This window comes from Cnephaeus nilssonii, assembly GCF_951640355.1.
Source record: "Cnephaeus nilssonii genome assembly, chromosome: 6".
In the NCBI taxonomy this organism is placed as follows: domain Eukaryota; kingdom Metazoa; phylum Chordata; class Mammalia; order Chiroptera; family Vespertilionidae; genus Cnephaeus; species Cnephaeus nilssonii.
In genome coordinates, this window is record NC_137077.1 from 53,846,204 (window position 1) to 53,873,462 (window position 27,259).

General features: G+C 41.0%; 1 protein-coding gene and 1 long non-coding RNA gene across 2 annotated transcripts in view; one reads left to right on the plus strand and one right to left on the minus strand.

The window, feature by feature from the left end:
- Positions 1–1,872: 1,872 nt before the first annotated feature.
- On the minus strand, positions 1,873–26,874 carry PRIM1 (DNA primase subunit 1). The gene is made up of 13 exons (XM_079773444.1): positions 26,670–26,874; positions 25,726–25,883; positions 21,662–21,768; positions 21,520–21,593; positions 20,175–20,311; positions 19,703–19,761; positions 17,542–17,651; positions 16,927–17,015; positions 16,631–16,760; positions 13,831–13,900; positions 12,663–12,754; positions 5,174–5,272; positions 1,873–3,757 (listed from the first exon to the last, which is right to left on the minus strand). Exons 1-13 carry the CDS (start codon positions 26,770–26,772, stop codon positions 3,738–3,740), a joined length of 1,248 nt encoding a protein of 415 aa, XP_079629570.1. The 5' UTR covers positions 26,773–26,874; the 3' UTR covers positions 1,873–3,737.
- A 69-nt stretch (positions 26,875–26,943) lies between these two features.
- The window catches only part of LOC307100835, a 70,711-nt gene continuing 70,395 nt past the window's right edge, over positions 26,944–27,259 (plus strand). Inside the window, exon 1 of the long non-coding RNA XR_013813619.1 lies at positions 26,944–27,035. This is a non-coding gene — a long non-coding RNA (uncharacterized lncRNA). The remainder of the gene's footprint in view (positions 27,036–27,259) is intronic.

Sequence of the window (27,259 nt, forward strand, 5' to 3'; positions counted from 1 at the left end):
GGTTAGAGCATGGACCTGTTTAAACCAAGGTTTTGGGTTTGACCCCTGGTCAGATCACATACAAGAAGCAACCAATGAATGCATAAATAAATGGAACAACAAATCGATGTTTCTCTCTAAAATAAAAAAATAAAAAAAGAACATGGACTCTGAAACCAGATTACTTTGAATCTCAGCTTGGTTACCTAATATTGACCTTAGGCAATTAACCAATTTGTGCCTAATTTCCTCACCTGCTGATAATGGCAGTTACTTAATAGGATTGTTGGGAAGATTAAATTAGGTAAAATATGTACATTACTTAAAATGTATTTATTGTTACTACTAGAGGCCCAGTGCATGAAATTCGTGCACGAGGGGGGGAGGTATCTCCTTAGCCCAGCCTGCACCCTCTCTAATCCTGGGCCGCTGGCTCCTAATCACTCACTTGCCTGCCTGCCTGGTTGCCCCTAACTGCCCCCCTTCCCCCCCGCTGGCCTGATCGCCCCTAACTGCCCCTCCTCTCAGCCTGGTCATCCCTACCCCTTCCCCCCACTGGCCTGGTTGCCCCACGCAGCCTGCTTGTTCAGTCGTTTGGTCGTCCCTCACTAACCCCCCTGCCGGCCTGGTTGTAGGCAGACATCTTGTGAGGGCACAAGGGTCAATTTGCATATTACCTCTTTATTATATAGGATAGTGATGGGCAACCTTTTGAGCTTGGTGTGTCAAACTTCGCCAAAAAACTGAGCATAACTCCGGTAGTGTGTCACTTTGAGGAAAAAACTAACTCCAAGACTCTAGTCGCAAATGTTTCATCCTCAGGAGCAGCAAACGTTTCATCCTCGGCATGCGGCCGCGTGTCATCAGAAATGGCTACGCGTGTCAGTGCTGACATGCGTGTCATAGGTTCGCCATCACTGATATAGGATTAAACTTATAGGTAGAATTTCTACCTAAGTAAATAAGTGATCTGGAAGATTAGTCAATGCAGTCTATTTACCTTGAGAAGAAAAGTCCAGCAATTGCCAATTCTCTCTTTAGACAAATAAAACTACCTACATTTTTACCATCCCCCTTTCTTTCCCAAAAAGCCCACTAACTTTTCTAACTCTGCTGTTAATAACTCACTAAGGAAGGGTCTATTTTCTTTCTTTGGGTTTCTTTATAAATTGGGCAAGTTTGGAAATGGAAACCAGTTCTATGCCCTTTGTTTCTATAATTCTTACATATATAGGAGTTGGCAAATCAAATAAGCAAGTCAATAGTCTTTTTTTTTTTTAATACTTGCCTGAGGATATTTTTCCCATTGCTTTTCAGAGAGAGTGAGAAGAGAGAAACACTGATCCACAGGTTGCCTCCTGAAACCCAGGTATGTGGCCTTGACTGGGAATTGAACACGAGACCCGTCAGTGCATGGGCAGATGCTCTAACCACTGCGCACACCAGCCAGTGTAGGGAAGTCAGTAGTCTGAGTATTTTTCTGCTGTCGGGAATCAAACATTTATTCTTACTTGTGCATGATGTTTTATAATTAATTTTATGGGCTAGTATATCAACTTTTATCCAAGGACTATATTAAAGCACTAAATACTTCAATGCTAGACATATTGGAAGCTTAAAAGATCTCATTGAAAGTGTAACAACAATCCTATTCTCATTCTGAGTTCTTAAGGTGGACCAATGAGCCGAAACCGGTTTGGCTCAGTGGATAGAGCGTCGGCCTGCGGACTCAAGGGTCCCAGGTTCGATTCCGGTCAAGGGCATGTACCTTGGTTGCGGGCACATCCCCAGTAGGGGGTGTGCAAGAGGCAGCTGATCGATGTTTCTCTCTCATCGATGTTTCTAACTCTCTATCCCTCTCTCTTCCTCTCTGTAAAAAAAAAAAAAAAAAAAAAAAGTGGACCAATGAGTCTTTATTAATTTTGTATTTAGGAATTTCAATTGATCCACTTTTTCCCAAACTTGAGGACTGAATAATACATAGTATACAGAAGCTCAAGTAATGCAGAATTTTGAACCATAATTTTAATATTTTTTCTTAAAAAATTAGGAGAAGGAAATGCAAGGCATTTCAGTATGTTGACTGTATTTTAGGGTTTGATATAAACCAAAAGATTATATAAAAAAGGCTGTGTGGCTATAGAGAAAAAAATGTTAAAGGAAATGCAAATGAAGGAATATTTTCATAAGTCACAGAAAGTACCCGTCTGATAGCCTGCTTCCCAGTATTTCTCAGAAGACAGAATGCAAACCATCAATAAGAAATTTACTTGTTATTGATGGCAACTAAATGGTGTTTGTAGCATTTTTATCATACAGTAGATTCCATCATTCACTATACTTTTCTAACTTAGTTGTCCTACATGCAAGTACATGTTTTTAATGTTGTCTGTCTTCTGTGCTGTTCCTGTAAGTTTGCTATTAAAATACATTAAACTATAAAAATAAAAAAGAATGCAAACCAAAAGGGATGTTTTTTTGTTTTGAATCCTCACCTGAGGATATTTTTCCATTGATTTTATAGAGTGGAAGAGAGAGGGAAAGAGAGAAACACCGATGAAACACATCGATTGGTTGCCTCCTGCACGTGCCCTGACCAGGCCCAGGCTGGGGAGGAGCCTGCAACTGACATAGTGCCCTTGACCAGAATCAAACCCAGAACCCTTTGGTCTGCAGGCCAGCACTCTATCCACTGAGCCATACGGGCTAGGGCAAAAGGGATGTCTTGCTTAGACTGGTTGTTAAACCATAAAAAAGAAACCTGACACTTTAGAATCTATCACACAAAATCAAATACAGGAGAAATAAAAACTTTAAAGTTATCTGGATAAACAGAAAGTCCAAGTGTTTTGACAAGTATAACAGGTTTTATGTTGGTGAAGTTGGATATTTTTTTCTAAGCTGCTTCTTTACGATGTAGACTAATTTAATTGTTCCAATTGTTCTGTAATCTAAGAGCTACGATTACAACAGTTGTCAACAATACTAGGCCATATTATAATCTAGTATCTCATGTCTTTTGAATTAAAGTTTTGGTTGGTTTAGATGCTTAGTTTAAAATGGTTTTTAAAAGATGGGCAGTGGGGTATGGCCTGATCTATAAAAATATTAGTAAGCAAAGAAGTGACTGAATACACACTGCAGGTATAATTAAGTGTCTAAGATTTAAGGATAAAGCCTTAATTCACCTAGAATATTCATTCCTGAAATATGGATGCTGTATCCAGCAAGCTGAGATTAAAGTCTTGGGCATATTATTGCTCAGTTACCTCTATATATATCAACTGGTAAAAGTGAGTATTTATAACAGAAATCTTAGAATTATCCTATATGATAAAAGCCTAATATGCAAATTGTCCCCTCAACTGGGGGTTCGACCGGGAGTTCAACCAGGAGGCGGGGCCAGCCGGCCAACCGAGGGAAGGGAGGCCCCGGCCAGCGGCAGCCACTAGGGACCCTACCCGTGCCTGCATGAATTTTGTGCACTGGGCCTCTAGTCTTTATATAATATTAAATTTTTACAAATTTATCTGCAATCAACTTATTCTTCCCATTATTGTTCCTTCCAGCAGCATGGACACTGCTTTGGTGGTCTTAGGAATCTTTTCAACATAATTATTCCTCAAGAAAAGGAAATTTTGCTTTGAGCATTAAAATGCATACAAGGTTCTGCCATATTTATTTAATGACTCTTGAAGTATTTGATTCTTGGTTGAAGATAGAAGTTATCCACATTAGTTGGAGGGGAGTTGTTATCTTCAGAAGTCTTTTTGTAAATCTGAAATAGAATAGATTTTTATCAGAGGATAGTAAAGGAAAACAAAACAAAGCCCATTCTGATTTGCTTAATGCTTCCACTAAATTAAAAAAAAAAAAAAGGCTATGTGGCATAAAGATTTACTTTCACATTTACTGAAGCCCACATTATAGGCTGGGCTAGTACAGAACAAGAATACAAATGTCGCCAGTTGGAATGGCAGCTTTAACAAGGCTTTCCAAGTTCAGAGTCATCATTGTTCATTCAACAGGCACATATTTGAGTATCTACTATGAATAGAGCATTATTTTAGGCACTACTGTTTAGCCATCACACATTTTATTGTGAAGCAGAAAGGGAGTTTATATTTCTATAATGTTGGCACAGTTTTCCATGGTATTCATCAATCTCTTAAATAATATTTACGACTGATTTTTTCTTTTGGCATACATATATGCTCTGGTCTCTCCTATCCAAACAATGCTTCCTTGGACACTGCTATACACGTAGCACCTCCCTCTAGTTCCTCTATTCAACAGGATTTTATCAGTTACCTACTGCATTTGAAACTCGATACTCTTGAAACTTTCCTTTCTCCTGGCTTCTGTGGCACTTTTACCTCCATCTTTCATCTCTCCACTTGTAAATCGTTACCAAGTCTCAAGGATTGCAGCTTTTGGAGATCTCCAATGCTACTGTCCTAATGGTAATAGCCCAATTGGCCTCTTGGGCTCTTTCTATCCCCTACCTCTCTCCAGATATACTGTTGTTAGATTTATCTTTCTAGACAAAACTACAAATCACGAGACTCCTTTCCTTAGTCTGCTTCTTCAGATTTCTATCTCATCACTTCCTGACACATCTTTTTCCAGATTAGCCATACTACTTGATGGCCTTCACAGTGACCCAATGCTTTTTTGTCTCTATGCCTTTGCTTCAACAATGAATAACCTGTCTTTTTCCACTCCCATACCCCGATCTTATCAAATCTCTGCTTGTGGAAATACTACTCATACTTTAAGGCATGATATATTGGCACACTGGGGGATTAGACTTCTTATAGCAGCGTACTGAAGAGTTCTAATACCACTCTTTAAATATGAAATCTTCTCAAGTTACTTTAATTAGATGTTATATTTTTCTTAGTATTTTGTACCAGTTAGTACTTCCTCAGGGCAGGAAGGCATGGTGTGGAATTCATCTTTGTATAATTCATCTTTGTTTCCCACATAGTACCTTACACTTGGAAGGTGTTTAATAAATATGTGTTGAACTGAATTAAGGGACCTTAATTTTCAAAAACACTAAGGACAGTAAGATAAATCAATAACATTTTTGGGAGGGCAAGGACTAGAGCTCTAAAATTGCTCACTTGTTGGATGTTTTAAACTACTATACTAAGATCTAAATAGCTAAAAGGGAAAGGCATAGTCTTACCACTCTTCTTGAGAAGTTCTCCTTTTCGGGATTTATCCAGGTTTTCAAGAAACTTTTCAAAAACTTTTACGTAAGGACCTAGACTGGTCTTCTTATAGTCTAAATTATAAAGACCATGCATTAAAATTAGCATTTTGGCAGCAAGAATAACATGAAACTATAATTTTAAGTTTCTTATAAGAATTCTATAACAATGTTGTCTAATAGAAATATGAGAAACATATAATTTTAAACAGTCTAGTAGCACATTAAAAAGGTGAAATTGATTTTAATATTTTAACTCATCCCAATATTAAATATCTAAAACATTATTTCAAAGTATAATAAAAATGGAAATATCTCATATTCGCTTTCATACTAAGTCTTTGAAATCTAGTATTTTGTACTTTTACATCTCAATTTAAATACTATGTTATCATCAGAAATACTTGATCTATATTTAAATTATGAAACATGCAATTAAAAAAGTAGGCTCATATACCCCAAATTTCCAAACATACATAAAAGTTTTCTAATAATTAAATCAACTACCAGTTTTTAAATTTAAATCAATTAAAATTAAAAATTAGCTCCTTAGTTAATACCAGCCACATTTCAAGTGCCAATAGCCACAGGTGGCTACTGTATCAAACAGCACTGCTCGAGCACCTCTAAACCTCATGGACACATCTACTCCAGTAGTCAGGCTTTCTAGTATTCGACCAATATAATCTATTGTTATGTGGCAAGTTCCAGCCAACATTTCTTTCTTTATAAAATGTGGCTTCAATAATGGTTTTACCAACAGAGCAAAACATTAAAAATGTGAAGTCAGGGCCATGCCTTCTGGAGATGATCAAAAGTTTGTGGACACAATGCATTAAGTACAAGTATTCTTTGATATATAAGTAGCCTGTACAAAATTTTGAATACAGAACCTCAACTATCCATTTAATTACACAATCTATAATTAATACCCAATAGGGGGGAGTAAAATTTGAAACAAAATGAGATTTAGATTTTGGTAGTGTATAATGTCTGCATGGAATTAAAAGTCCTCACAATAGTTCACTGAAAACAGTACAGAAGGAAGTTATACTTAAAAAATTTTTATTAAATGTGATTTAATTTACTTGGGACTGGAAATGGAATCCTGATGTGGGTATTAAGGATGAATATCTGGCCCTGGCTTGTTTAGCTCAGTGGATAGAGCGGCAGCCTGCGGACTGAAAGGTCCTGGGTTCAATTCCGGTCAAGGGCACATGCCTGGGTAGCAGGTTCCATCCCCAGTAGGGGGCGTGCAGGAGGCGGCTGATCAATGACTCTCTCATCATTGTTGTTTCTATCTCTCTCCCTTTCCCTTCCTCTCTGAAATTAATAAAAATATATTTTTTAAAAAAAGGATGAGTATCTGATCTGTGGCAATTAGGAAAATACATTATAATTTTATTGTAAATCTTTACATATGAATTTTCTTATAATAAATAAGCTTATACCAAAGAAATGATTTAGTTTGGGATCAACTACATAGAACTTAGAATCTTTAATTCAAGATTTTAAGCTCCTTGAATGTAGGTCAATATATTTTTTCAACACTGTGTAATGTATACTACACTAGTGGCCTGGTGCACAAAATTCATGCATGGGGGGAGGCGTGTCCCTCAACCCCGCCTACACCCTCTCCAGTCTGGGACATTCCTCTCGCAATCCGGGACAAACCGGCAGTCGGACATCCCTCTTGCAATCTGGGACCACTGGCTTGTAATCACTCACCTGCCTGCCAGCCTGCTCGCCCCCAAATGCCCCCCCCCTCACTGGCCTGCTTGCCCCCAACTGCCCCCTCCCTGCTGGCCTGATCGCCCCTAACCGCCTCTGCTTCGGCCCCGCCACCATGGCTTTGTCCGGAAGGTCTCCTGATCTAATTAGCATATTACCCTTTTATTAGTATAGCTAATTTATTTAAACAAATATTTACTAGCTGCCTATTATGTAATAAGTATGATGCTAGAGTCTAAAAGTATAAGCCAGCTCATGACTCAGTGGTTAGAGTGTCAGCCTGGTCACCAGACAGTCAAGGGTTTGATTTCCAGTCAAGGGCACGTCCCTGGGTTGCAAGTTCAATCCCAGCCCCCGTCAGGGTGTGTGTGGGAGGCAACCAGTGGATCAATGTCTCTCTCTCCCCCTCCCCCTTCCCCTGCTCCCTTCCACTCTCTCTAAAAATCAATGGAAAAAATATTCTCAGGGGTGAGGATTCACAACAACAGAGTATAAGACATACTACCTGGTCTTAAGAAGTTTCTTGTTTTTATAAAATATATTTTTATTTATTTCAGAGAGGAGGGGAAAGGGAGAGATAGAAATATCAATGATGAAAATCATTGATCAGCTGCCTCCTGCACGCCCCCTACTGGGAATTGAGCCTGCAATCCGGGCATGTGCCCTTGACCAGAATAGAACCTGGGACCCTTCAGTCCACAGGCTGATGCTCTATCCACTGAGCCAAACCAGCTAGGGCTCAAGAAGTTTTTAAATAAATTGGAAAAACAAATTCTATATGTAATAACAGAAAACCTATATAATAAAGATGTAATATGCAAATGGTTGTTACGCCGTGAAGTGTAACGACTGACCGTGTAATGACCGGATCACGGATTAGCAGGAGGGTGGGGCAGCAAGCTACAAGCGGGTGGTGGAGAGCTATAGGAGGGGGCAGGGCCATGAGTGAAGAGCTACTGGAGGGCGGCAGCGAGATACTGGTGAGCTACTGGTGCATGGATTTGTGCAAAGGGCTACTAGTCCTATCTAATAAAGAGGGAATATGCTAATTGACTGCCACACCCTCAAAGATGGCGGCTCCCAGTCTCCAGGCCCACTGGGGCGCCTGCCTCCGGAGTCCCCCAGTCCCCTCAGCCTCCCAGGGCTGGCCCGAGGCGCAGGCAAGCCATGGATGGTGGCCGCCCGGCTGCCTGAGGCTCAGGTAACCAGGGCCGCCCGAGGCTTGCACTGCCAGCAGTGGCAGCAGCAGAGGTGTGATGGGGGTGTTGCCTTCCCCTCATTGCCGGGTTGCCTCCTGCCCCTGAGGGCTCCCGGACTGTGAGAGGGGGCAGGCCGGGCTGAGGGACGCCCCTGCTCCAGTGCATGAATTTTCATGCACCAGGACTCTAGTTTATAAATAAAGACCAAACAGGCCTATGGATAATTATGAGCCCAAAGAATTGACCAATCAATATTGACTAAAGTGGCTATGAACTGGGTCTTAGATAAAAGATATAATTAGATAGTCAGGGAGGAGAGTGGAGGACATTCTAGGATTTGGGAGGTAGAAGGGAAGGAGCATATTGTACTAATCCTATCTAATAAAGAGGGAATATGCTAATTGACTCTCACGTTGTTGCAAAGATGGCAGCGCCCACAGCCAATAAGGAGGGAATATGCTAATTGACTGCCCCGCCCTCAAAGATGGCGGTGCACACAGCCACAAGATGGCCGTGTGCTTGTCTCCGGAGTCCCCCAGTCCCCTCAGTCCCACAGCTACCAGGGTTGGCCCAAGGCGCAGGCAAACCCCAGATGGCGGCTTCCCAGTTGCCCAGGGCCGGCCCGAGGCACAGGCAAGCCTCAGATGGCGGCTGCCCAGCTGCCCAGGGCTGCCCGAGGCTCAGGTAACCAGGGCCAGCTGAGGCTTGTGCTGCCGGCAGTGGCAGCAGCAGAGGTGTGATGGGGCGTCGCCTTCCCCTGATCGCCGGGTTGACTCCCGCCCCTGAGGGCTCCCGGACTGTGAGAGGGGGCAGGATGGGCTGAGGGACCCCCCCATCCAATGCATGAATTTTCATAAACCGGACCTCTAGTATGAAATAAGGCAAAGACTTAAAACATGCTTCCTTAAAACCCCTGAACAAAAGAAAAAGATATCCACAAAGATATAATATTAAATTAAGAAAACTGTTAGGCCCTGGCTGGTGTGGCTCAGTTGGTTGGAGCATCCTCCCATGCACTGAAGGGTCATGGGTTCAATTCCTGGTTGGGGCACATACCAAGGTTGCAGGTTCGATCCCCAGTTGGGCATGTGTGAGAGGCAGCCAATCGATGTTTCTCTCTCTCCCTCCCTCCCTGTTCCTCTCTTTCTCAAATCAATAAAAGCATATCCTTGAGTAAGGATTAAAAATAAACAAAAAGAGAAACGTCAATGGGCCAGCCCTGGGCGGCTGGGCACCCGCCATCTGAGGCTTGCCTGTGCCTCGGGCTGGCCCTGGGTGGCTGGGGGGCTGAGGGCGGAACATTGATTGGCTGCCTCCTGCACACCCCCTACTGGGGATCAAACCTGCAACCCAGGCATGTGCCCTGACCTGACCACAAATCGAATCAGCAACCTTTTTGTACACGGGATCATGCCCAACCAACAGAGCCACAGTAGGTGTACTAACAGGTTTATAATGTAAATATCAGCTCCCTGCCTACTTCTGACCATCTTCTTGAATGGCAACCGATTTTTCTTTTCTAGCACCCATTTCTAACAAATGAACACTTTCATTGTTATTTAGACATCTGAGGCCATTCTCTAGGTCTGCTTTTTTTTTGGGGGGTGGGGGGGTGGGCTGGGGTCTGAAAGCTCTTAAGATCTTTTCTTAATTCTCAGTGTTCTGAAATTTCAAATGATGTGCTTTGGTATAGGTCTTTTTCTTATTATGCTGAGCCCTTTTAAGATAGTACTCATTACAGGGGTGTTTTCCTATGTAATTTTGACCATTATTTCTTCCTTGTTTTATTTCTTTTTTTGAAACTCCCATAGTCAGATAACAGACCTCCTGAAATAGTCTTCTAGTTTTAACTCCGTAAAACAATAACCATCACCGCCACTGCCACCATTTTTGTATTACTTTCTGGGAAATCTCAGTTATTCTTTTCCAACCCTTACACTGAACTTTTTTTTTTTTTTTTAATTTCTTTATTGATGAAGGTATCACATATTTGTCCTCGTCCCCCCATTCCCATCCCACACCCCTCCCCACACATGCCCCCACCCCCCTGTTGTCCTTAACCGCTGGTTAGGCTCATATGCCTGCACGCAAGTCCTTTGGTTGGTCTTACACTGAACTTTTTATTCTAAAGATTTTTTATTTCTAAGACCTCTTTCTTGTTTTATTTTTAAATTTTTAAATTTTATTGACATTAGAGAAAGAGGAAGGGAGAGAGACACACACATTGATTTGGTGTTCCACTTATTTATGCATTCATTGCTTGGTTCTAGTATGTGCCCTGACCGGGGGATTGAACCCACACCTTGGCTAGGGACAACACTCTTAACCAACTGAGCCAGGGCTCTTTCTTGTTTTATGAGTGTTTCTTTTTTATAGTATTCTGATCTTACCTGATGGATGTATTATCTTCTTATTCTCTGAGATATTATTTTAAAAATTTTTATTGATTTCAGAGAGAAAGGGAGAGGGAGAGATAGAAACATCAATGATGAGAGAAAAATCATTTAAGCGGCTGCCTCCTGCATGCCCCACACTGGGGATCGAGCCCGCAACCTGGGCATGTGCCCTGATCAGGAATTGAACTATGATCTCCTGGTTCATAGGTTGATGCTCAACCACTGAGCCACACCCAGCTGTGCTGAGATATTAGTGTTTTAAAAAAAGGTTTCCTTTGTTCCTTTCATTGTCTCTTTTCTCTGATTTCTTTTTTCCTTTCTTTTCCCTTCCCCTTCCCCTTCCCCCTTCCCCCTTCCCTTCCCTTCCTTTCCCTTCCCTCCCCTCCCCTCCCCTTCTCTCTTCTTTTCTTTGTTAATCCTCACTTGATATTTTTCCATTGTATTTTAGAGAGAGTAGAAAGGAGGGAAAGAGACAGAGAGAAACATCGATGTGAGAGAGACACATCGATTGGTTGCCTCCCACATGTGCCCTGACCAGGACCGGGATCAAGCCTGCAACCAGTATGTGCCCTTGACTGGAACTGAACCTGGGACCTTTCAATCTGCAGGCTGGCGCTCTACTCACTGAGCCAAACCAGCTAGGGCTCTCTGAGTTTCTTTTTCCAGTTTACTGGTATTCTGATTTTTCAAATATTTTGAACAGAATACTTTTGTAATTACTCCATAAACTTTAATAGTGGAATGTACTATGTTTAGGTATTATGTTAGAGCTGGAATAGATAAAGTGATATTTGAGCTTGGGCTTTGAAAGGGTAGCAACATTTGACTAAAAAAGGTTAAACAGAGATCACAGATCTGCTCTGCCCATTATAGTAGTCACTAGCCACATGTGGCTATTTAACTGAATAAAATGAAATTAAAATTCCAGTTTCTTACATTTCAAGTGCTCAAAAGCCACATGTGGCTAGTGACTACCATACTGGGCAGTGCATAACATTTCCATTATCATAGAAAGTGCTATTGGACTCTATTACAGAGTGTCTCTTGGCTGTTGGTATGAGATTTGACTTCCATTAGCGGGGAGACTTGTAAATTCTTGAATTTACAAATTGTAAATTCTGGAATATACAATTTAATCACAGTTGAGACATATATTTACCATACCACTCATCTGGATACATCAAAAACAAAGTAAAGGACAAAAGTACTGCATACCATACATAGTTGTTTAATAAATAGCTGTTGCTCAGTTGGTGTGGCTCAGTGGTTGAGCAACAACCCATGAATGGTTTGATTCCCGGTCAGGGCACATTCCCAGGTTGCAGTCTCGTTACCCAGTAGGGGGCGTGCAGGAGGCAGCCCATCAAAGATTCTCTCTCATCCCCCTAGATGTTTCTATCTCTCTATCCCTCTTCCTTCCTCTCTCTAAAAAAAAAAAAAATCAATGAAAAGATATTTAAAAATAAATAAATAAATGAATAGCTGTTGAATCTAAGAGTGACATTTAAACAATTATCAATACCAGATGACAACCTAATCTTGCAATGTAGATGCTGGCATTTAGATATTGCTTAGTAAATAATTGATGACTCAAATTGGATTTAACAGCACCATTGGGATGGGCAATTGCTGAAGAAAGGAGAGAAACACTATTATTACATTATTTGCTATTGACTTGGTTTCAGGACTAACACTGATCCATTCTGGGCTGAATCCAAGGAGAATTAATTACTGGAGTGGCAGAAGGATCTATATATATAAAAGCCTAATCGACCGTTTGACTGGTAGCTATGATGCACACTGACCACCAGGGGGCAGATGCTCAACGCACAGGCATGGAAACATGGAACAGACTGATTAATCTCAGAGGAAAGGGGGGAGGACAGGAAGAGATTAACCAAAGATCTTATATGCATACTAGAGGCCCAGTGCATGGATTCGTGCACTGGTGGGGTCCCTCGGCCTGGCCTGTAGAGATTGGGCTGAAACCAGCAGTCCGACATCCTCCGAGGGGTCCCGGATTGCAAGAGAGCACAGGCCAGGCCGAGGGACCACACCAGTGCATGAATCCATGCACCGGGCCTCTAGTGTCTATATAAAAAGCTTATGTTAAAATGAGACTTCAACATATTAATCTACCTCTGGTTCTATGTTTGTTATCGGATTCAGTTTTGTTCTCCTCTTTTTCTTCTTCATTAGTGGAAATGGCATCTAATTCATGGCAGATGGAGCTACAAATAATAGGATAAGAGAATTTTAAAGTTGGTTCTTGCTCAATATTACCCAGTGTATCATAGCACATGAATCTCTCAAGATTTTCTGTGAAAAAAATTATGTGGCCAACTAATTTGGGATATTCTAAAAGCCATAATCTCTTCTTGGAGTTTTCCATGCATATTAAAGACTGGAAAAAAAAATTTTAATAATTAAAAGAGCAGAGACTCAATGTCACTCATTCTCTATCATGAATAACTTCATAGGTTGAGAGGCAGGAAAATGTTGAAGTAATGCAATTTATCCAGCCACTGAATAGGCTGGCTAGAACTGGCACAAACTCCAAATTACTCTTGCATACACTGTCCCCCCTGCCTGGCCATGAGCACAGTCAGGCAAGGTCTACGGGTATGCCCAAGACTGGGAAATCTTGCAGTAAAGAACTTTTAATCTGTTTAACCTTTTGCACTCGGATGTTGAGATTAAAATTACTCTTTGAATGTATCAATAATTTGAAATATAAAAAAATCCAAATAAATAAGTTTGTATGAAAAGAAACTCCAGTTTTTTATTCTACTGCCGCGCTTTGTAAAATCTGGGGTATTTAAAAAATTAAATCCCGAGTAGAATAAAGGAATCGAGAAAAAAGCAAGCGAGTGCAAAGGGTTAAGTTAGTATTTCTCAAACTTATTTGAACTTAAAAATCTTTTTCTTTTTTTCCCTCCAAATTATAAGAGAAAGTCTATTTAGAAAGTTACAGAGATAGTAAAAGTGAGCTAGCTGGGCTGTGTAGGCTTAGGAAACAAGTTACAGAGACGGAAGAAGGGCCCTTAGAGCTTAGCAGTAACATACCTGGGGGAAGATGAGGGGAAGGGAAAGGTGCCAGTGTGCTCCTGAGAGGGAGAGCACACTTTTTCTTGCATAACAGCAGCTGGAAAACTAGTGCTCTGAGGAACTCACTAGGAAATGTTTCTCTACCAGGGCATCATATAGCCTCAGAGCGGCTGCCTCTCTGGCAGGGATCTAATCCAATCTACTTCAAATTCAGAACAACAATCACAAACAGAAAAGTGATCAATGAACTGGAACATACCTTATGGTTGGAACAGTAAACGGATCAAACTGGTCCACTTTCTGTAAATCAATAGGCACTGAAATTCGACCTGTAAGAACCAAAAGTTATAAATGAATGACTGTGAATACAAATCACTATAGGCTGTTTTGGCTAAAATTTTAATTAGAAAATTAAAATTTAGAAAAAGGATTAGACTTATCTGTTAAGTACAATAGAAATATAAATTAAAAGTACTTTCATATTAGCTGTGTCTTTTATTTTGTTAAAAACACCACCAAAACATAGGTGTGAAAGACTGTTAAACTATTACCTAGTTCAGTGATGGGCAACCTTTTGAGCTTGGTGTGTTGAACTTCGCCAAAAAACTGAGTATATCTCGGGTAGTGTGTCACTTTGAGGAAAAAACATTATTTTGCGATATTTATAGTTTAAATAACATAAATGTTTCATCCTCGGCATGCGGCCGCTGAGGCGGCCGCGTGTCATCAGAAATGGCACTGACATGCGTGTCAGAGGTTCGCCATCATTGACCTAGTTGCTCTCATCTCTACTTTTATTTCTATCTCCCTCTTCCTAATATCCTCCTATATTTAAGTACAGAATGATCTCAAATTGAGTAAGTCTTGAAAATTGAATGAAATAGATGGAAAAAGTTCATTTCATTACCTTGGTTTATGTGCTGAGATCAAAACAGACACCTATATGTTAGGCATCTTGAGAAAGCATTTTGGAAATAAAATAGACATTAAACTACCTTTTTATAATATTCATACCTGGGACTCTACATAAAATTTGTCACACCCAAAAATGAGATAATGAATATAAAGAATGCCAGGTGAGTAACAAAATAATTAAGGGAATTGAGAGTTGATGTTAAAGACAGAGTAAAAAGACTGCAGCTAATTAATGGGAAAAGGATATAATCAAAATGTATTCACTTATTAATGGACACAATTATTTACCCAAACCTTGAATATTAGATTAAGGGGATATCCACTCAAGCTTTATTTATTATTATTTTTAAAATATATTTTATTGATTTTTTAACAGAGAGGAAGGGAGAGGGAGAGTTAGAAACATCAATCAGCTGCTTCCTGCACACCCCCTACTGGGGATGTGCTCGCAACCAAGGTACATGCCCTTGACTGGAATCGAACCTGGGACCCTTGAGTCCGCAGGCTGACGCTCTATCCACTGAGCCAAACCGGTTAGGGCTGAAGCTTTAGAATTAAACTTAAAATATTAAGCTTATTACTAAAAGAAGCTAAAAACATAGCTGACCGGTTTGAAAAAGAGCTACATAAATGTATGGACTACAGTCATTATAGATTACTAGAGGCCCGATGCACGAAGATTCATGCAAGAATGGGCCTTCCTTCCCCTGGCTGCTGGCAACGCCTTCGCTCCAGATGGAGCCGCCTTTTCACTCCGACCCGGAGCCTCCTTCCCATGCTGCCCAGAGGCCTGGAGTGGCTGGGGTGGTGTGGAACGTCTGTGTTGTCGCCATGGCAACGACGCAAGCATCCCACCCCACCCCTGGCTGCTCGGCGCCTGTTGTATGCAAATTAACCCACCATCTTTGTTGGGCTAATTTGCATACCCACTCCTCATTGGCTGGTGGGCATCGTGAAGGTACGGTCAATTTGCATCTTACTCTTTTATTAGTGTAGATTAAGGGAAACTAGGCAATTTGGGAGAACTATGTGACAGTTTTCTAAGTGCTTTATATTTTAGATGGTCACAATAACCCCGTGGTCAGCAAACTGCGCCTCGCGAGCCACATGTGGCTCTTTGGCCCCTTGAGTGTGGCTCTTCCACAAAATACCATGGCCTGGGCGAGTCTATTTTGAAGAAGTGGCGTTAGAAGTTTAAGTTTAAAAAATTTGGCTCTCAAAAGAAATTTCAATCGTTGTACTGTTGATATTTGGCTCTGTTGACTAATGAGTTTGCTGACCACTGTAATAACCCACTGAGGTAGGTACTATCATTATCTCCATTTTACAGACGAGAAAACCAAGGTACACAGAACAATTTCCCTAACATCCCACACCCAGTGGCGAGTTGACACCAAAAAGGACAACTATATACTTTTCTAATGGATGCAGTAAAGTTATGCCAATATAGACACTTTATACTTTACTGGTAAAGTCAGTTTCAGTCCATCAAATATTATCTAAGAGAAATCTTATCTATGTGAAGGAGAAAAGCTAGAACTATTGAAAAACTACTGAGGGAGGCAGCATAGGAGAAAAAGCATAGAACTCTGTTCCTAGCTCTAAAACAATTTGTTTTTAGACTGTGGACAAGTCACTTTAACTTCTTAGGCCACTGTTTCCTCATCTGTATAATGAGAGCTATTGTCCTGTAATTGCTAAGTTCTTCTGCAACTCTAATTCTCACATTGAACCACAGAAATGCAACTGAATATGTAAACTCATCCAGTAGCTACTGATCAACAATTAAAAAAATAAGTTAGCTCAGCTGGTGTGGGTCAGTGGCTGAGCATTGACCTATGAACCAGTAGGTAACGGTTGGATTCTTGGTCAGGACACATGCTCATGTTGCAGCCTCAATCCCCAGTAGGGGGTGTGCAGGAGGCAGCCGATCAATGGTTCTCTCTCATCATTGATGTTTCTTTCCCTCTCCCTTTCTCTCTGATATTAAAAAAAAAAAAGTTAATTTAGGTATTAACTGATAGAACAAGGCCTCAATCTTTAATATGTCAGGCATCATATGTATTTACACCTAGTGGCATGCTTGCTAAAACAAATAACTTTCATTTCTTTTTTTAGTTCCCCTTATTTTCTTTTTATAGTACCTGTTTTAGGATGAACACTAAAAGGGCTCTTCAGCAAATGATTGATTCCTTTGCTAACATTGATATCCAGCCGTGGAAAACAGTACTGGAGCATGATCTCCCACTCAAGCAAGTATCCATGTCTGTCATTCTAAAAGGAGATGCAAGTCCAGCATGAGGATCAGTAGGAACTTCTGAGGATTTCTTTCAAAGTGGTTAAAAAGTGATCTCCAATCATCTTTAACTTAAATGGCAAAACAATCAGAGTTTAAGAATTATATTATTATATTTATAATACAGATTTCCATGTTATATACCGGATATATGGCCACTTTCTTCAAATGCTCCCAACGCTGAAGTGAACTGTGATGCTTTTGGAAGATTGGTTGAAGGTCATCATGCATTGGTAATGGGTCATTAAGGAACATACTCATTTAGGGCACATCAACAAACAACTTATTTTCTGCGTGTATTACCACAAGAATATCTAGTTTAGATAGAAAATAATTATTGTTTTCTAAAATGCAAATATTAAACACTAGAAAATAACCTTGTAAAAATAAAGTGGTGATATGACAGAATGTCAAAATAACTATATAGTTTAACTAAAATCTTTCCCTGGTCTGTACATATTTTGACTAAATGATTCAGCATTCTTTAAATAACCATTAATCCTAGGATTACCAACTTCCATAAAGAGGAAATTTGTTTATGAAATGGCCTCATGTCTTATTGTATTCCAGAGTAGAGATACAAAAATGTAGAAATATAGGAGATGTTTTGTATAAAAAAGATTAAACTTATAAGTATATGAGAAAAATATTAGAAAAGATTGTAAAAAAAAAAATTAAGTATATGAGAATATGCAGGCAGAACACATATATAATATCAATACAAGTAGCTCACATAGAAATGGTCTTGGGAAAGGATATTTTCAGGAATAAGAGCTAAAATCTTATCGCAGCTTTCTTTACTTCCAAGAATATCTTGATCAACCAAGGCATATTCTTCAAAGTATTTACTTATTATGTTTATAGATTTTCTGTAGGAATAACAATAACAAAGTCCCAATACTATTAGCAACACATACCCCACATAGCTTTTGTTGCTATTTTGACTGAATTTCTAGAACTTAACTAGGTAAAATGGGACTAATATCCTTCTCAGAACTATGAGAGTTAAGTCTAAGGGGAAAGAACCTAGCATAGTGCCCGGCTTAGAAGAAATATTTAAGAAATGTTTACTTCTGAAACTCCACAACTTAGCAGGTTAACATCATAAATACAGGGGTGGGCAAAGGTAAGTTTACAGTTATATGTACAAGAAAAAGTTTATTCTTGTATTACATATTTTTCATATGAACAACTGTATACTTACTTTTGCCCACCCTTGTATATAACAAGGATAGAAAGCAACCAATTCAGGACAACATAATACACCAGTAGTAGAATGTGGGATAGTCTACAGTTTCTACTCTGAATTGCTTGTTTTAACACCTCAACAATTATATATAGTGCTTGGCAATCTGCAAATAGAGTTCACATCTACTGTTTCATTTAATTTTTGCCACAACTCTAAGACAGATGGAGCAGATATTATTCTCCCCATTATACAGATAAGGAAGTGGAAGCTCTAGTATTTTGTTAAGGTCAGAGTAATTGGGAGAATACAGACCTTACTCCTAATGCAATGCTCCCTCCACTATCCTAGAGAAGTAGTGAATTCAATGGAAGAAGTATGGGTTATGGTATCAAGCAAATTATATAATCCCTCCAAATCTCACTTTGTTAATCTGTTAAGTGAAGATACCATCATATCCCTCATGGGGTGGTTGGGAAAACCAATGAGAACATTTGTAAAGCACCTACCTATCATGAATATGTAGCACACAAGAGACACTGAATTAATTCTAGCTATTATTGTAAAACTAGAGGCCCGGTGCACGAAAATTCGTGCAATGGGTGGGGTATCCCTCAGCCCGGCCTGCCCCATCTCACAAGTCTGGGAGCCCTCAGGGGATGTCCTACTGACAGCTTAGGCCTGCTCCCTGTGGCTGATCAGGGGAAGGCACCGCCCCCATCACCCCTTGCTGCTGCTGCCTCTGGCCTCCCTCTGTGGGAGGTGACCTGGTGATCAGAGGAAGGCGACACCCCCATCATGCCTCTGCTGCTGCCACTGCCAGCCATGTGGCTGCCTGAGCCTCGGGTCCTGGGCAGTGACAGCCACCATCGGTGGCTTGCCTGAGCCTCGGTCTGGCCCTGGGCAGCTGCAGCCACCATCTGCAGCTTGCCTGAGCCTCAGGAAGCTGCTGGGGCTTTGTCCGGAAGGATGCAATGTCAAGTCCCCACCCACCTGCACCTGCCACACATGCAGCCTCCTGATGATTGGTCATTACGGCATGATAGTGTGATAACCATTAGCATATTAGCTCTTTATTATATAGGATGCTACCCAGCAGAGAAAATTGATAATAAGGTGTATAGAGCAAGAACAGAGACAACTTTTTGGACAGCTTTGACAATCCAACATGGAGTCACTGTCAGCCATGACAGTGATGTCAAGTGCTAAGGCAAGACTGAGGTAATGGGTGTAATGGGAACACCTTTCTGAGGGGACTGGAATGCCCAAAACCACCAGTCTGGACGGATAAGGACTCCATATGGACACTGCTATTGCACATCACAGTGGTGGGCTATAAGAACTCAGAGCTCCAACCACCCAATGCTGGAGCCTGGCTGTACCCCGGGTAACACTCAGAGCCCACTCCACCAGCTGCGTGCTGCCATTCTAGGTGCCTGGCTTGAGACCGACACCCATCTCTCCACGTGCGGATGCTGCCAGTGGCTGGGACTTCCCTGAGGAATACTCACTCTGTTGGTTTCTGTCAGGTAAGCTCTTCCTCTCTATGTGAACCTGCATGGGACTCTACTGCCTTATTGGGAGGTCTCCCCTAATAAACCTGGCACTGTGGAAAGCCAAACATGTGTGAGTGACTCCTTTTGGGGGTGCTTCCTTGCTCAGGACACATGTACTACAAGCATGTGCAGGTAAAGCAGACATAACTTAAACTGCATGGAGTCTTTTCCAACAGACCTGACAAAAGGGTGAATTCTTTCACTTAGGTGAACTTTCTTTTTAACATCTTGACCACCCTGAAAAATAAACCATCAAAAAAGACCTTTATGTATATTATATAACATAAATGAAATAATTAAAACATTTCTATAATGTGTTCTAAAGATATTAATTTTTGTAAAATAGATAAGCTTATATGCTATTTTATATAGTTTCAATACCTATAACTTTCTGGGTTAACTTTACTTGACTTAACTGAACAAGAAAAGTAAACTATTAATCTTCCTTTTGCAACAAAGGAGGATACTTAAACAAAATATGAAATATCTTTCAAAAAACATAGCACTATGATTTTAATTGATCTGCTAGTAAGATCACCTACTCTGGAAAGTGGATGCTATAAAAGATAGTTTAATTTTGTCAACTAAACATACTATGCTTGGTAACATCCAGCAAAAAAAATAAATGCAAATCATCATTAAGAGCTTACCTTTACAAGACTCAAATACTCAACTATCCCAGACCGTACTGCGGAGGACAGTTTTCTAACTGAGTCATCACAGACCCAACAATGAACACCTCTTCTTCCAGAATACACCCAGAGGCGATGCTTAAATCCAAAGTCCTCTGAGGAGGGGAGACAACAGGTTTTAAAACAAATGTATAAACTACTGGTTCTTTCTTACTTCCATGTACTCACTTTAAATATACTAAACTATTTGTAGTTTCCCATCCCTTTCTCCCCCATGCTCTTGCTTTTAGGACTTTATCTATCCTGGTCTTGGACAAGAATTTCCTTCTGCCCCAGCACTTCCATTTCTCTCCCTTAAAGACCCAGTCAAGGGATATTAAAGGAGTTAATAAATTTAAAGGGCTTAGAACAAGGCCTGGCACATAATAAGACCCTATTTTATTATCATTCTTTTTTAAATTTTTAATCCTTATCCGAGGATATTTTTTCCATCGATTTTTAGATAGAGTGGAAAGGAAGGGAAGAGATAGATACGGAGAAACATTGATGTAAAAGAGACACATCAGTTGGTTGCCTCCTGCATGCGCCCTGACTGGGTCCAGAATCAAACCCGGAACCCTTTAGTGTGCAAGCTGATGCTCCAACCAATGAGCCAAACTGGCTAGGGCGCCACTGATTTTTTTTTTTAGAGCGTGAAAGGGGGCAAGGTTGGAGAGAAGGAAGCGAGGGGAGGGAGACATCAATGTGAGAGACACATCAATTGGTTGCCTCCCACAAGGGCCCTGACCAGGGCCGGGGATCGAAATATGCAACCGAGGTATGTGCCCTTGACCGGGAATTGAACCCGAGACCCTTTGGTGTGCAGTCCAACACTCTAACCTCTGAGGAACATTGGCCAGAGCTTTGTTATCCTTCTTATCATCACCTCTTCTGGGAAGCCTTTTCTGACCCAATCTCTTCCCATTCGTATATCCACTCCTGCTGTCCTATATTCCCATGGCACCCTGTGCATATTACTTAACACAAATGCAATCTTCAGTTTTCTTATTTGTACCCTTCTTAGACTGTGTAACCTACTTGAGGAAAGAATTGTTCTTTCGTATTTCCCTCATGTAGGACAGCACCTAGCACATAAGAGTTGCTCAACAGATGATTGAATTGGGAAAAAACTCACTGGTTTGATCACAGCTTTATTAGAGTTTCAACTATAACTTTATTGTACTCTTTTATTTTCCTATTACATGTTTTAAGGAAACATGTTAGGAATTTATGGGATTTGATTATAACATGGTATAGATAGAGTAATATTTAGAGGAAAAGAGATTCTTACATTTGACCCCACTCAGACACTGCTGATACTTGCCCTTCAATGCTCGGTCGATGATGCGTATGGCCATTGTCATGAGGGTCCAGCACTTAGAACAAATGTCTGCAGAACTGGAGGAGAGTCGTGGTTACTCACGGTCAACATCACCCACTCTACCAACAAAGCCTGCGGTGCTTACCTACAACATCTCCTCACATCATCATAGTCTGTCATGTCAATGTCAAACACCAGTTCTTTTTCCTGAGCCTGGAAAGCTCCCAGCTTCACTGTATTATGTTGATTGGGCTAAAAGGGTAAAATATCAATCACTTTCTATAAAAGCTGTCATGCTGCCAAATATGCTTGAAAAAGTGACCAAAGAAAAGTGAAGAAACCATATAATGCCAAGCTGATGTCAGTTCATTCAGATCCTATACATCCAGAATTGATGACAGTGTAACTTTCATCTACTTAAAGCAGGGTTTGGTAAATACATATTATCATCAAATTTTTCCCCCCAGTTCTACTGAGATATAATTAATATTTGATGTTGTATAATAAATATTTCACCAATAGAAATATTAATAAAAAATTTCTAGTTTTTTGATAAGGAAAAGTACCTATAATTAATGCCCTATTGCAAGGTGTTCTTTTTTTAAAATTGAGATTTTATCCTTTTATTTTATTTACTTACTTATTTTTAATATATTTTTATTGATTTCAGAGAGGAAGGAAGAGGGAGAAAGAAACATCAGTGATGAGAGAGAATCATTGATCAGCTGCCTCCTGCACACCTCCTACTGGGGATCAAGCCTGTAATCAGGGCATGTGCCCTTGATCGGAATCGAACCCAGGAACCTTCAGTCCGTAGGTCGGCGCTCTATCCACCGAGCGAAACTGGCTAGGACGCAAGGTGTTTTTAAGGATCTTTATTTGTTGCTGGACATATAAGTAACAAAAATGTATTTTAAATTTTTCATTAATTCAAAAAAATTGCCCCAATTAGTTTGAACTGAGTCTTTGGCTCAGGCTGTACAGTAGTCTCCTTTGAGGTTATGGGTTACCAGATAAAGAAGACCGACAATATAGATACTTATTTTGCTCCATCCAAACCTGCATGAAAATGATAGTGAAAGTTTTTTTTTAAGAAAGTCACAATAAGCCTTTAAAAAAAACAGAGAGGGAATAACACCACCATGATTTTTTAAAATGATTAAAAAAAAAATATATATATATCAGAGCGGAAGGGAGAGGGAGAGGGGGAGATAGAAACATCAATGATGAGCGAGAATCATTGACTGGCTGCCTCCTACACGCCCCCCTACTGGGATGGACCCTGACCAGGAATTGAACCATGACCTCCAGCTTCATAGGTCAATGCTCAACTGTGGAGCCACTCCAGCCGGGCAATACCACCATGGGTTTTATAAGGAGACCCATAAAAACTGAATCTTAAGCTCTCAGTAAGGAAAGGTAAGTAACTCTGTCCTTTGATCTTGGTCTATCTCATGTCTTTTACGTTTCTCTATTTTTATCATTATTAGTATTAATCCTCACCTGAAGATATGTTTTTATTCATTTTAGAGAGAGGGAGAGAGAAACACTGATTTAAGAAAGGAACATCGATAGGTTGCCTTCTGTATGCACCCTGGTCGGGGATCGAACCCACAACCTAGGTATGTGTCCTGACTGGGAATCAAACCCAAAACTCCACCAATTGAGCCATCTAGCCAGGGCCTAACCCTAATTTGTAATCTAACAAACATATTAGGAACATGTGGGAATGGGAAGGTTGTACGAGTAGTGAGGGTACAGGTACGATAAAAAAAAAAGCAAAAAAAAAAAAAAAAGCTAAATCCTCATCTGCCAGGGTGGAAAGTCAATAGATAAAATTTAAAATGAAAAAATGGGAAGAAACATAAACATGTTATTTAGAGACAAGGAGACAAATACCTTAGGAATCAGCTAAAAGAGTGGTTGTGTCTGCGGAGCATAGAACAGGCAAAGGAGTAAGAGACCTTTTATTTTTTTAAAATAAAAGGCCCATAGTTTACTTGACTTTGTAAACTGTGTTCATATTTAATTGATAAAACTCACAAACAAAATATAAAAAGAAAAGGGTCGCTCTTGGCCTAGTAAAATAATGAGGCATTTCCTCTGTTCTGTGTCAGGGAGGAGTAGTGACACTTTGGTCCTTCTAGAAAGACATTGATCTCCACTTCTGAAGAGGAATAAACTGCCCCAAAGCATTTTTCCTGCCTGCCTTTTCTTTTTCTTCTTCTTCTTTTTTTTTTTTAATGTATTTTTATTGATTTTAGAGAGGAAGGGAGAGGGAGAGATAGAAACATCAATGATGAGAATCATTGATGGGCTGCCTCCTGCATGCCCCCTACTGGGGATGGAGCATGCAACCCAGGCATGTGCCCTTGACGGGAATTGAACCCGGGACCCTTCAGTCCACAGGTGGATGCTCTATCCACTGAGCCAAACCGGCTAGGGCACGCTTGCTGGCCTTTTCTTACATGTCTTCTCTCCTTCCTCTGGGATTTATAGTCAGAAAACCTGGGTTCAGGTCCCAGCTCTATCATTTAGAAATTGTGTGACCTAGGAAAAAAATTGAGTTCTCCAGGCCTGTTTTCTCCTTTGTAAAAAGAACAGTGAGAATTTCTATGAAAAACAAATTACACAACATCTGAAAAAGTTCCACAAAATCCATTATCCCATGTGTGTATTTTTCCTCTATGTGTGCATTTTTAAGGAGAGGAAGGGCAATTTTAGTATGTTCATTCATTGAACAAATGTGTACAGTGTAGCCCTAGCTGGTTTGGCTCAGTGGATTAAGTGTCTGCCTGCGGACTGAAGAGTCCCAGGTTCAATTCTGGCCAAGGGCATGTGCCTGAGTTATGGGCTTGATCCCCAGTGGGGGGCAAGCCGATCGGGAATTCTCTCATCATTGATGTTTGTCTCTCTCCCTCTCCCTTCCTCTCTGAAATCAATAAAAATATATTTAAAAAAATATATGTATGGTGTACTCTCTCCACCAGGCACTATTCCAGATACTTAAAATATAGCAGAGGCAGGGGGACAGGAGAGATGGCAGGCTGCAGTAGGCCTTACTGAGTAAGGACTTGAAGGAAGTGAGGGAATGAACCAAGATATTTGGGGAAATAGGTTCTAGAAAGTGAAACTTCTCGAGCAAGGGCAGTGTGGCAGGGGTGGGGTGAGTGAGCGGGAGAGAGGGGCTTTTACTCTGAGTGAAATGGGTAGCAACTGGAGAATGGTTCTGAGCGGAGGAATCACAGGATCTGGCTTCCTAAAGGATCACTCTGACTGCTGAATTAAGACTAGACTCTAGAGCAGTGGCCATGCCCCACCTAAGCACCTCTAAAATCCTGATGACATGTAATTCTTATTATTCAAAAAGTGAACTCCTATTCATGTGGAGGAAGCCTAAAAGGCCATTAAACAAGCTTCCAAAGAACATGGCATCCATGAAAGAGAAACATAAAAGAACAAAAGGACAGTTGAAGTACTGAGGAAGAAATCACTAAGAAATTGTTAAAAAAAAATGAAGTGACATGAAAAAATAGCAAAGTTTTAAGAATTGAAATGCATAAATATGTCACAATATATATTTATATACTGTATATGAGGCCCCTCGAACCATAAGAAATGCAAAAAATTCACTGTTAATAACTCATTCTCGAATTGCCCCCCTAAAAATCAAACTGCCCCCTTGTGGGGCATGTGCCCCATGCTGGGAACCACTGCTCTAGAGTCTACAGGAGCAAATTGTTAGGAAGTTTTTACAGTCATTCAGATGAGAGATGATGATGATGGTGGTAGCACTGGTAGCACTAGTTGGATTTTAGGTATTATGGTAGAGATTTCCTAATACAAAGAAAGGATGCAGGAGTGGGAGGGGAATGAAGAATAACTCCAATGCTGGGAGAGAATGTAATTCTCTTTTAATACCCTTCCTTAAATCATGCTGATTTCCACATTTAGTCTTTCGGCCAGATACTCAATTTTTTATTTATTTTTTGTCCTAGTGAGAATACAACCAATTCTCATACAAAGTATTTCCGTTCAGTAATGTACAGTATCAAAGAACAACAAAAGAAATTACAATCAACTTGCAAAAACAGTTAAATAAGTGTTCCTCTTCTAATAGAATAAATTATAAAAATATAATCACAAAACGCTGGGGGTTCTTGGTGCTTTTACAAAACCAACAAAATACATAAAAACCGAATTCCTTACCCTGTGGGAATATACCGCTCCTATATCAATCTTGTATGGATTCATTTTCTGCATCTCCTTTTCCAAATCACTCTGGTTGTTGAAGGATTGGTAGCGGATGTAAATATCATCTTTCAATGTGAATGAAAATTCACGGTGTTGAAAGTAATTCTTTATCACTGCAAATAAATGTACATTTTAATGTTAATTTGGTCATTTTAATAAGCCCTTTGTGCCCAACACTGTGCTACAAGTAAAACAAATAAGCCAAGGCCAAGTCTCTAATTTGAAGGGGCTTATTACCACACGGCATCTCATAGGGGAAAGTAAAAACGAGAAAAAAGGATGCAGAAATATTTTATTTATTTAAAAATATATTTTATTGATTTTTTACAGAGAGGAAGGGAGAGGGATAGAGAGTTAGAAACATCGATCAGCTGCCTCCTGCACACCCCCTACTGGGGATGTGCCCGCAACCAAGGTACATGCCCTTGGCCGGAATCGAACCCGGGACCCTTGAGTCCGCAGGCCACGCTCTATCCACTGAGCCAACCAATCAGGGCTGCAGAAACATTTTAAATGTATAACGCCGCCTCAGTCTCCTCGGTGGGTACTAACACATTCAGCGGCGACGAGTGAAGGACCTCTCCTCTTCCGGGAGATGCCCCTCTCACCCTGAGGCAGATCATGCCTGGGCGACTTCATCCTCCGACCCAACAGCCCCTGGCTGGGCTCAGGCACCGAAGGTGAGTCCGGCCACGCAGTGGGAGGAGCGGCGGCTCTGCCTTCCAGAGTGGCCGCAGGCTGGTCAGTAAATGCTCTCTCGGCCATTTACATTTCGGAGGTAGTGGTGGGGAGGGCTCGAGATGCCTGCGCATCACCTCTTGACAGGCGAAAGTACCCTCCCAGAACCCCTTCACATCCCCTTTCCGACCGACTACCCGCCCGCTCCCCGCCGCCATCACCTCCGCCATAGTTGAGCCAGCGGTAGTACTGGGCGTAGGGAAAGAGCCTCCGGTAGTAAAGCTTAAGCAGCTCGGGAAGCTCGGCTGGGTCAAACGCCTCCATGGAGCGCGGCACTCAGCCCCGGCAGGATTCTGCAAGAATTGGCGGGAACCACACAAGCGCCGGGTCCCCCATTGCGCAGGCGCATCGTGGCCGCGGCCCGCCGTTTGCAGGGGTCGCTGGGAATTGTAGTAGCCACTTGGGAGGTTGGCTTGTGGCGTGGGAGGAGCTCCTGGTGTCCCCGCCCACCCGCTTCCACAAAGGGTCCTCTGCTCAGGTGCACAGAGGAAGGCCGCGCCCGTTCCAAGGAGGTCATTGGCGGAAAGGTGAGCCCTTGAGCATATTGACTTAGGTTATAATGAAGGAGTAAGAAAGATGTTCGCTAATTTATGAATATTATAGAAATAATACATTTAAACAGTGTGAACCAATATCTTTCAGAGGGTTTGGGAATTAGTTCTTCATCGGATTACGGGGCCCAACATGTGGAAATATGTCTCAACCAAATGGGAAAAGCAAAGGCTATTTATTCAGAGCTTGCTATATCGCC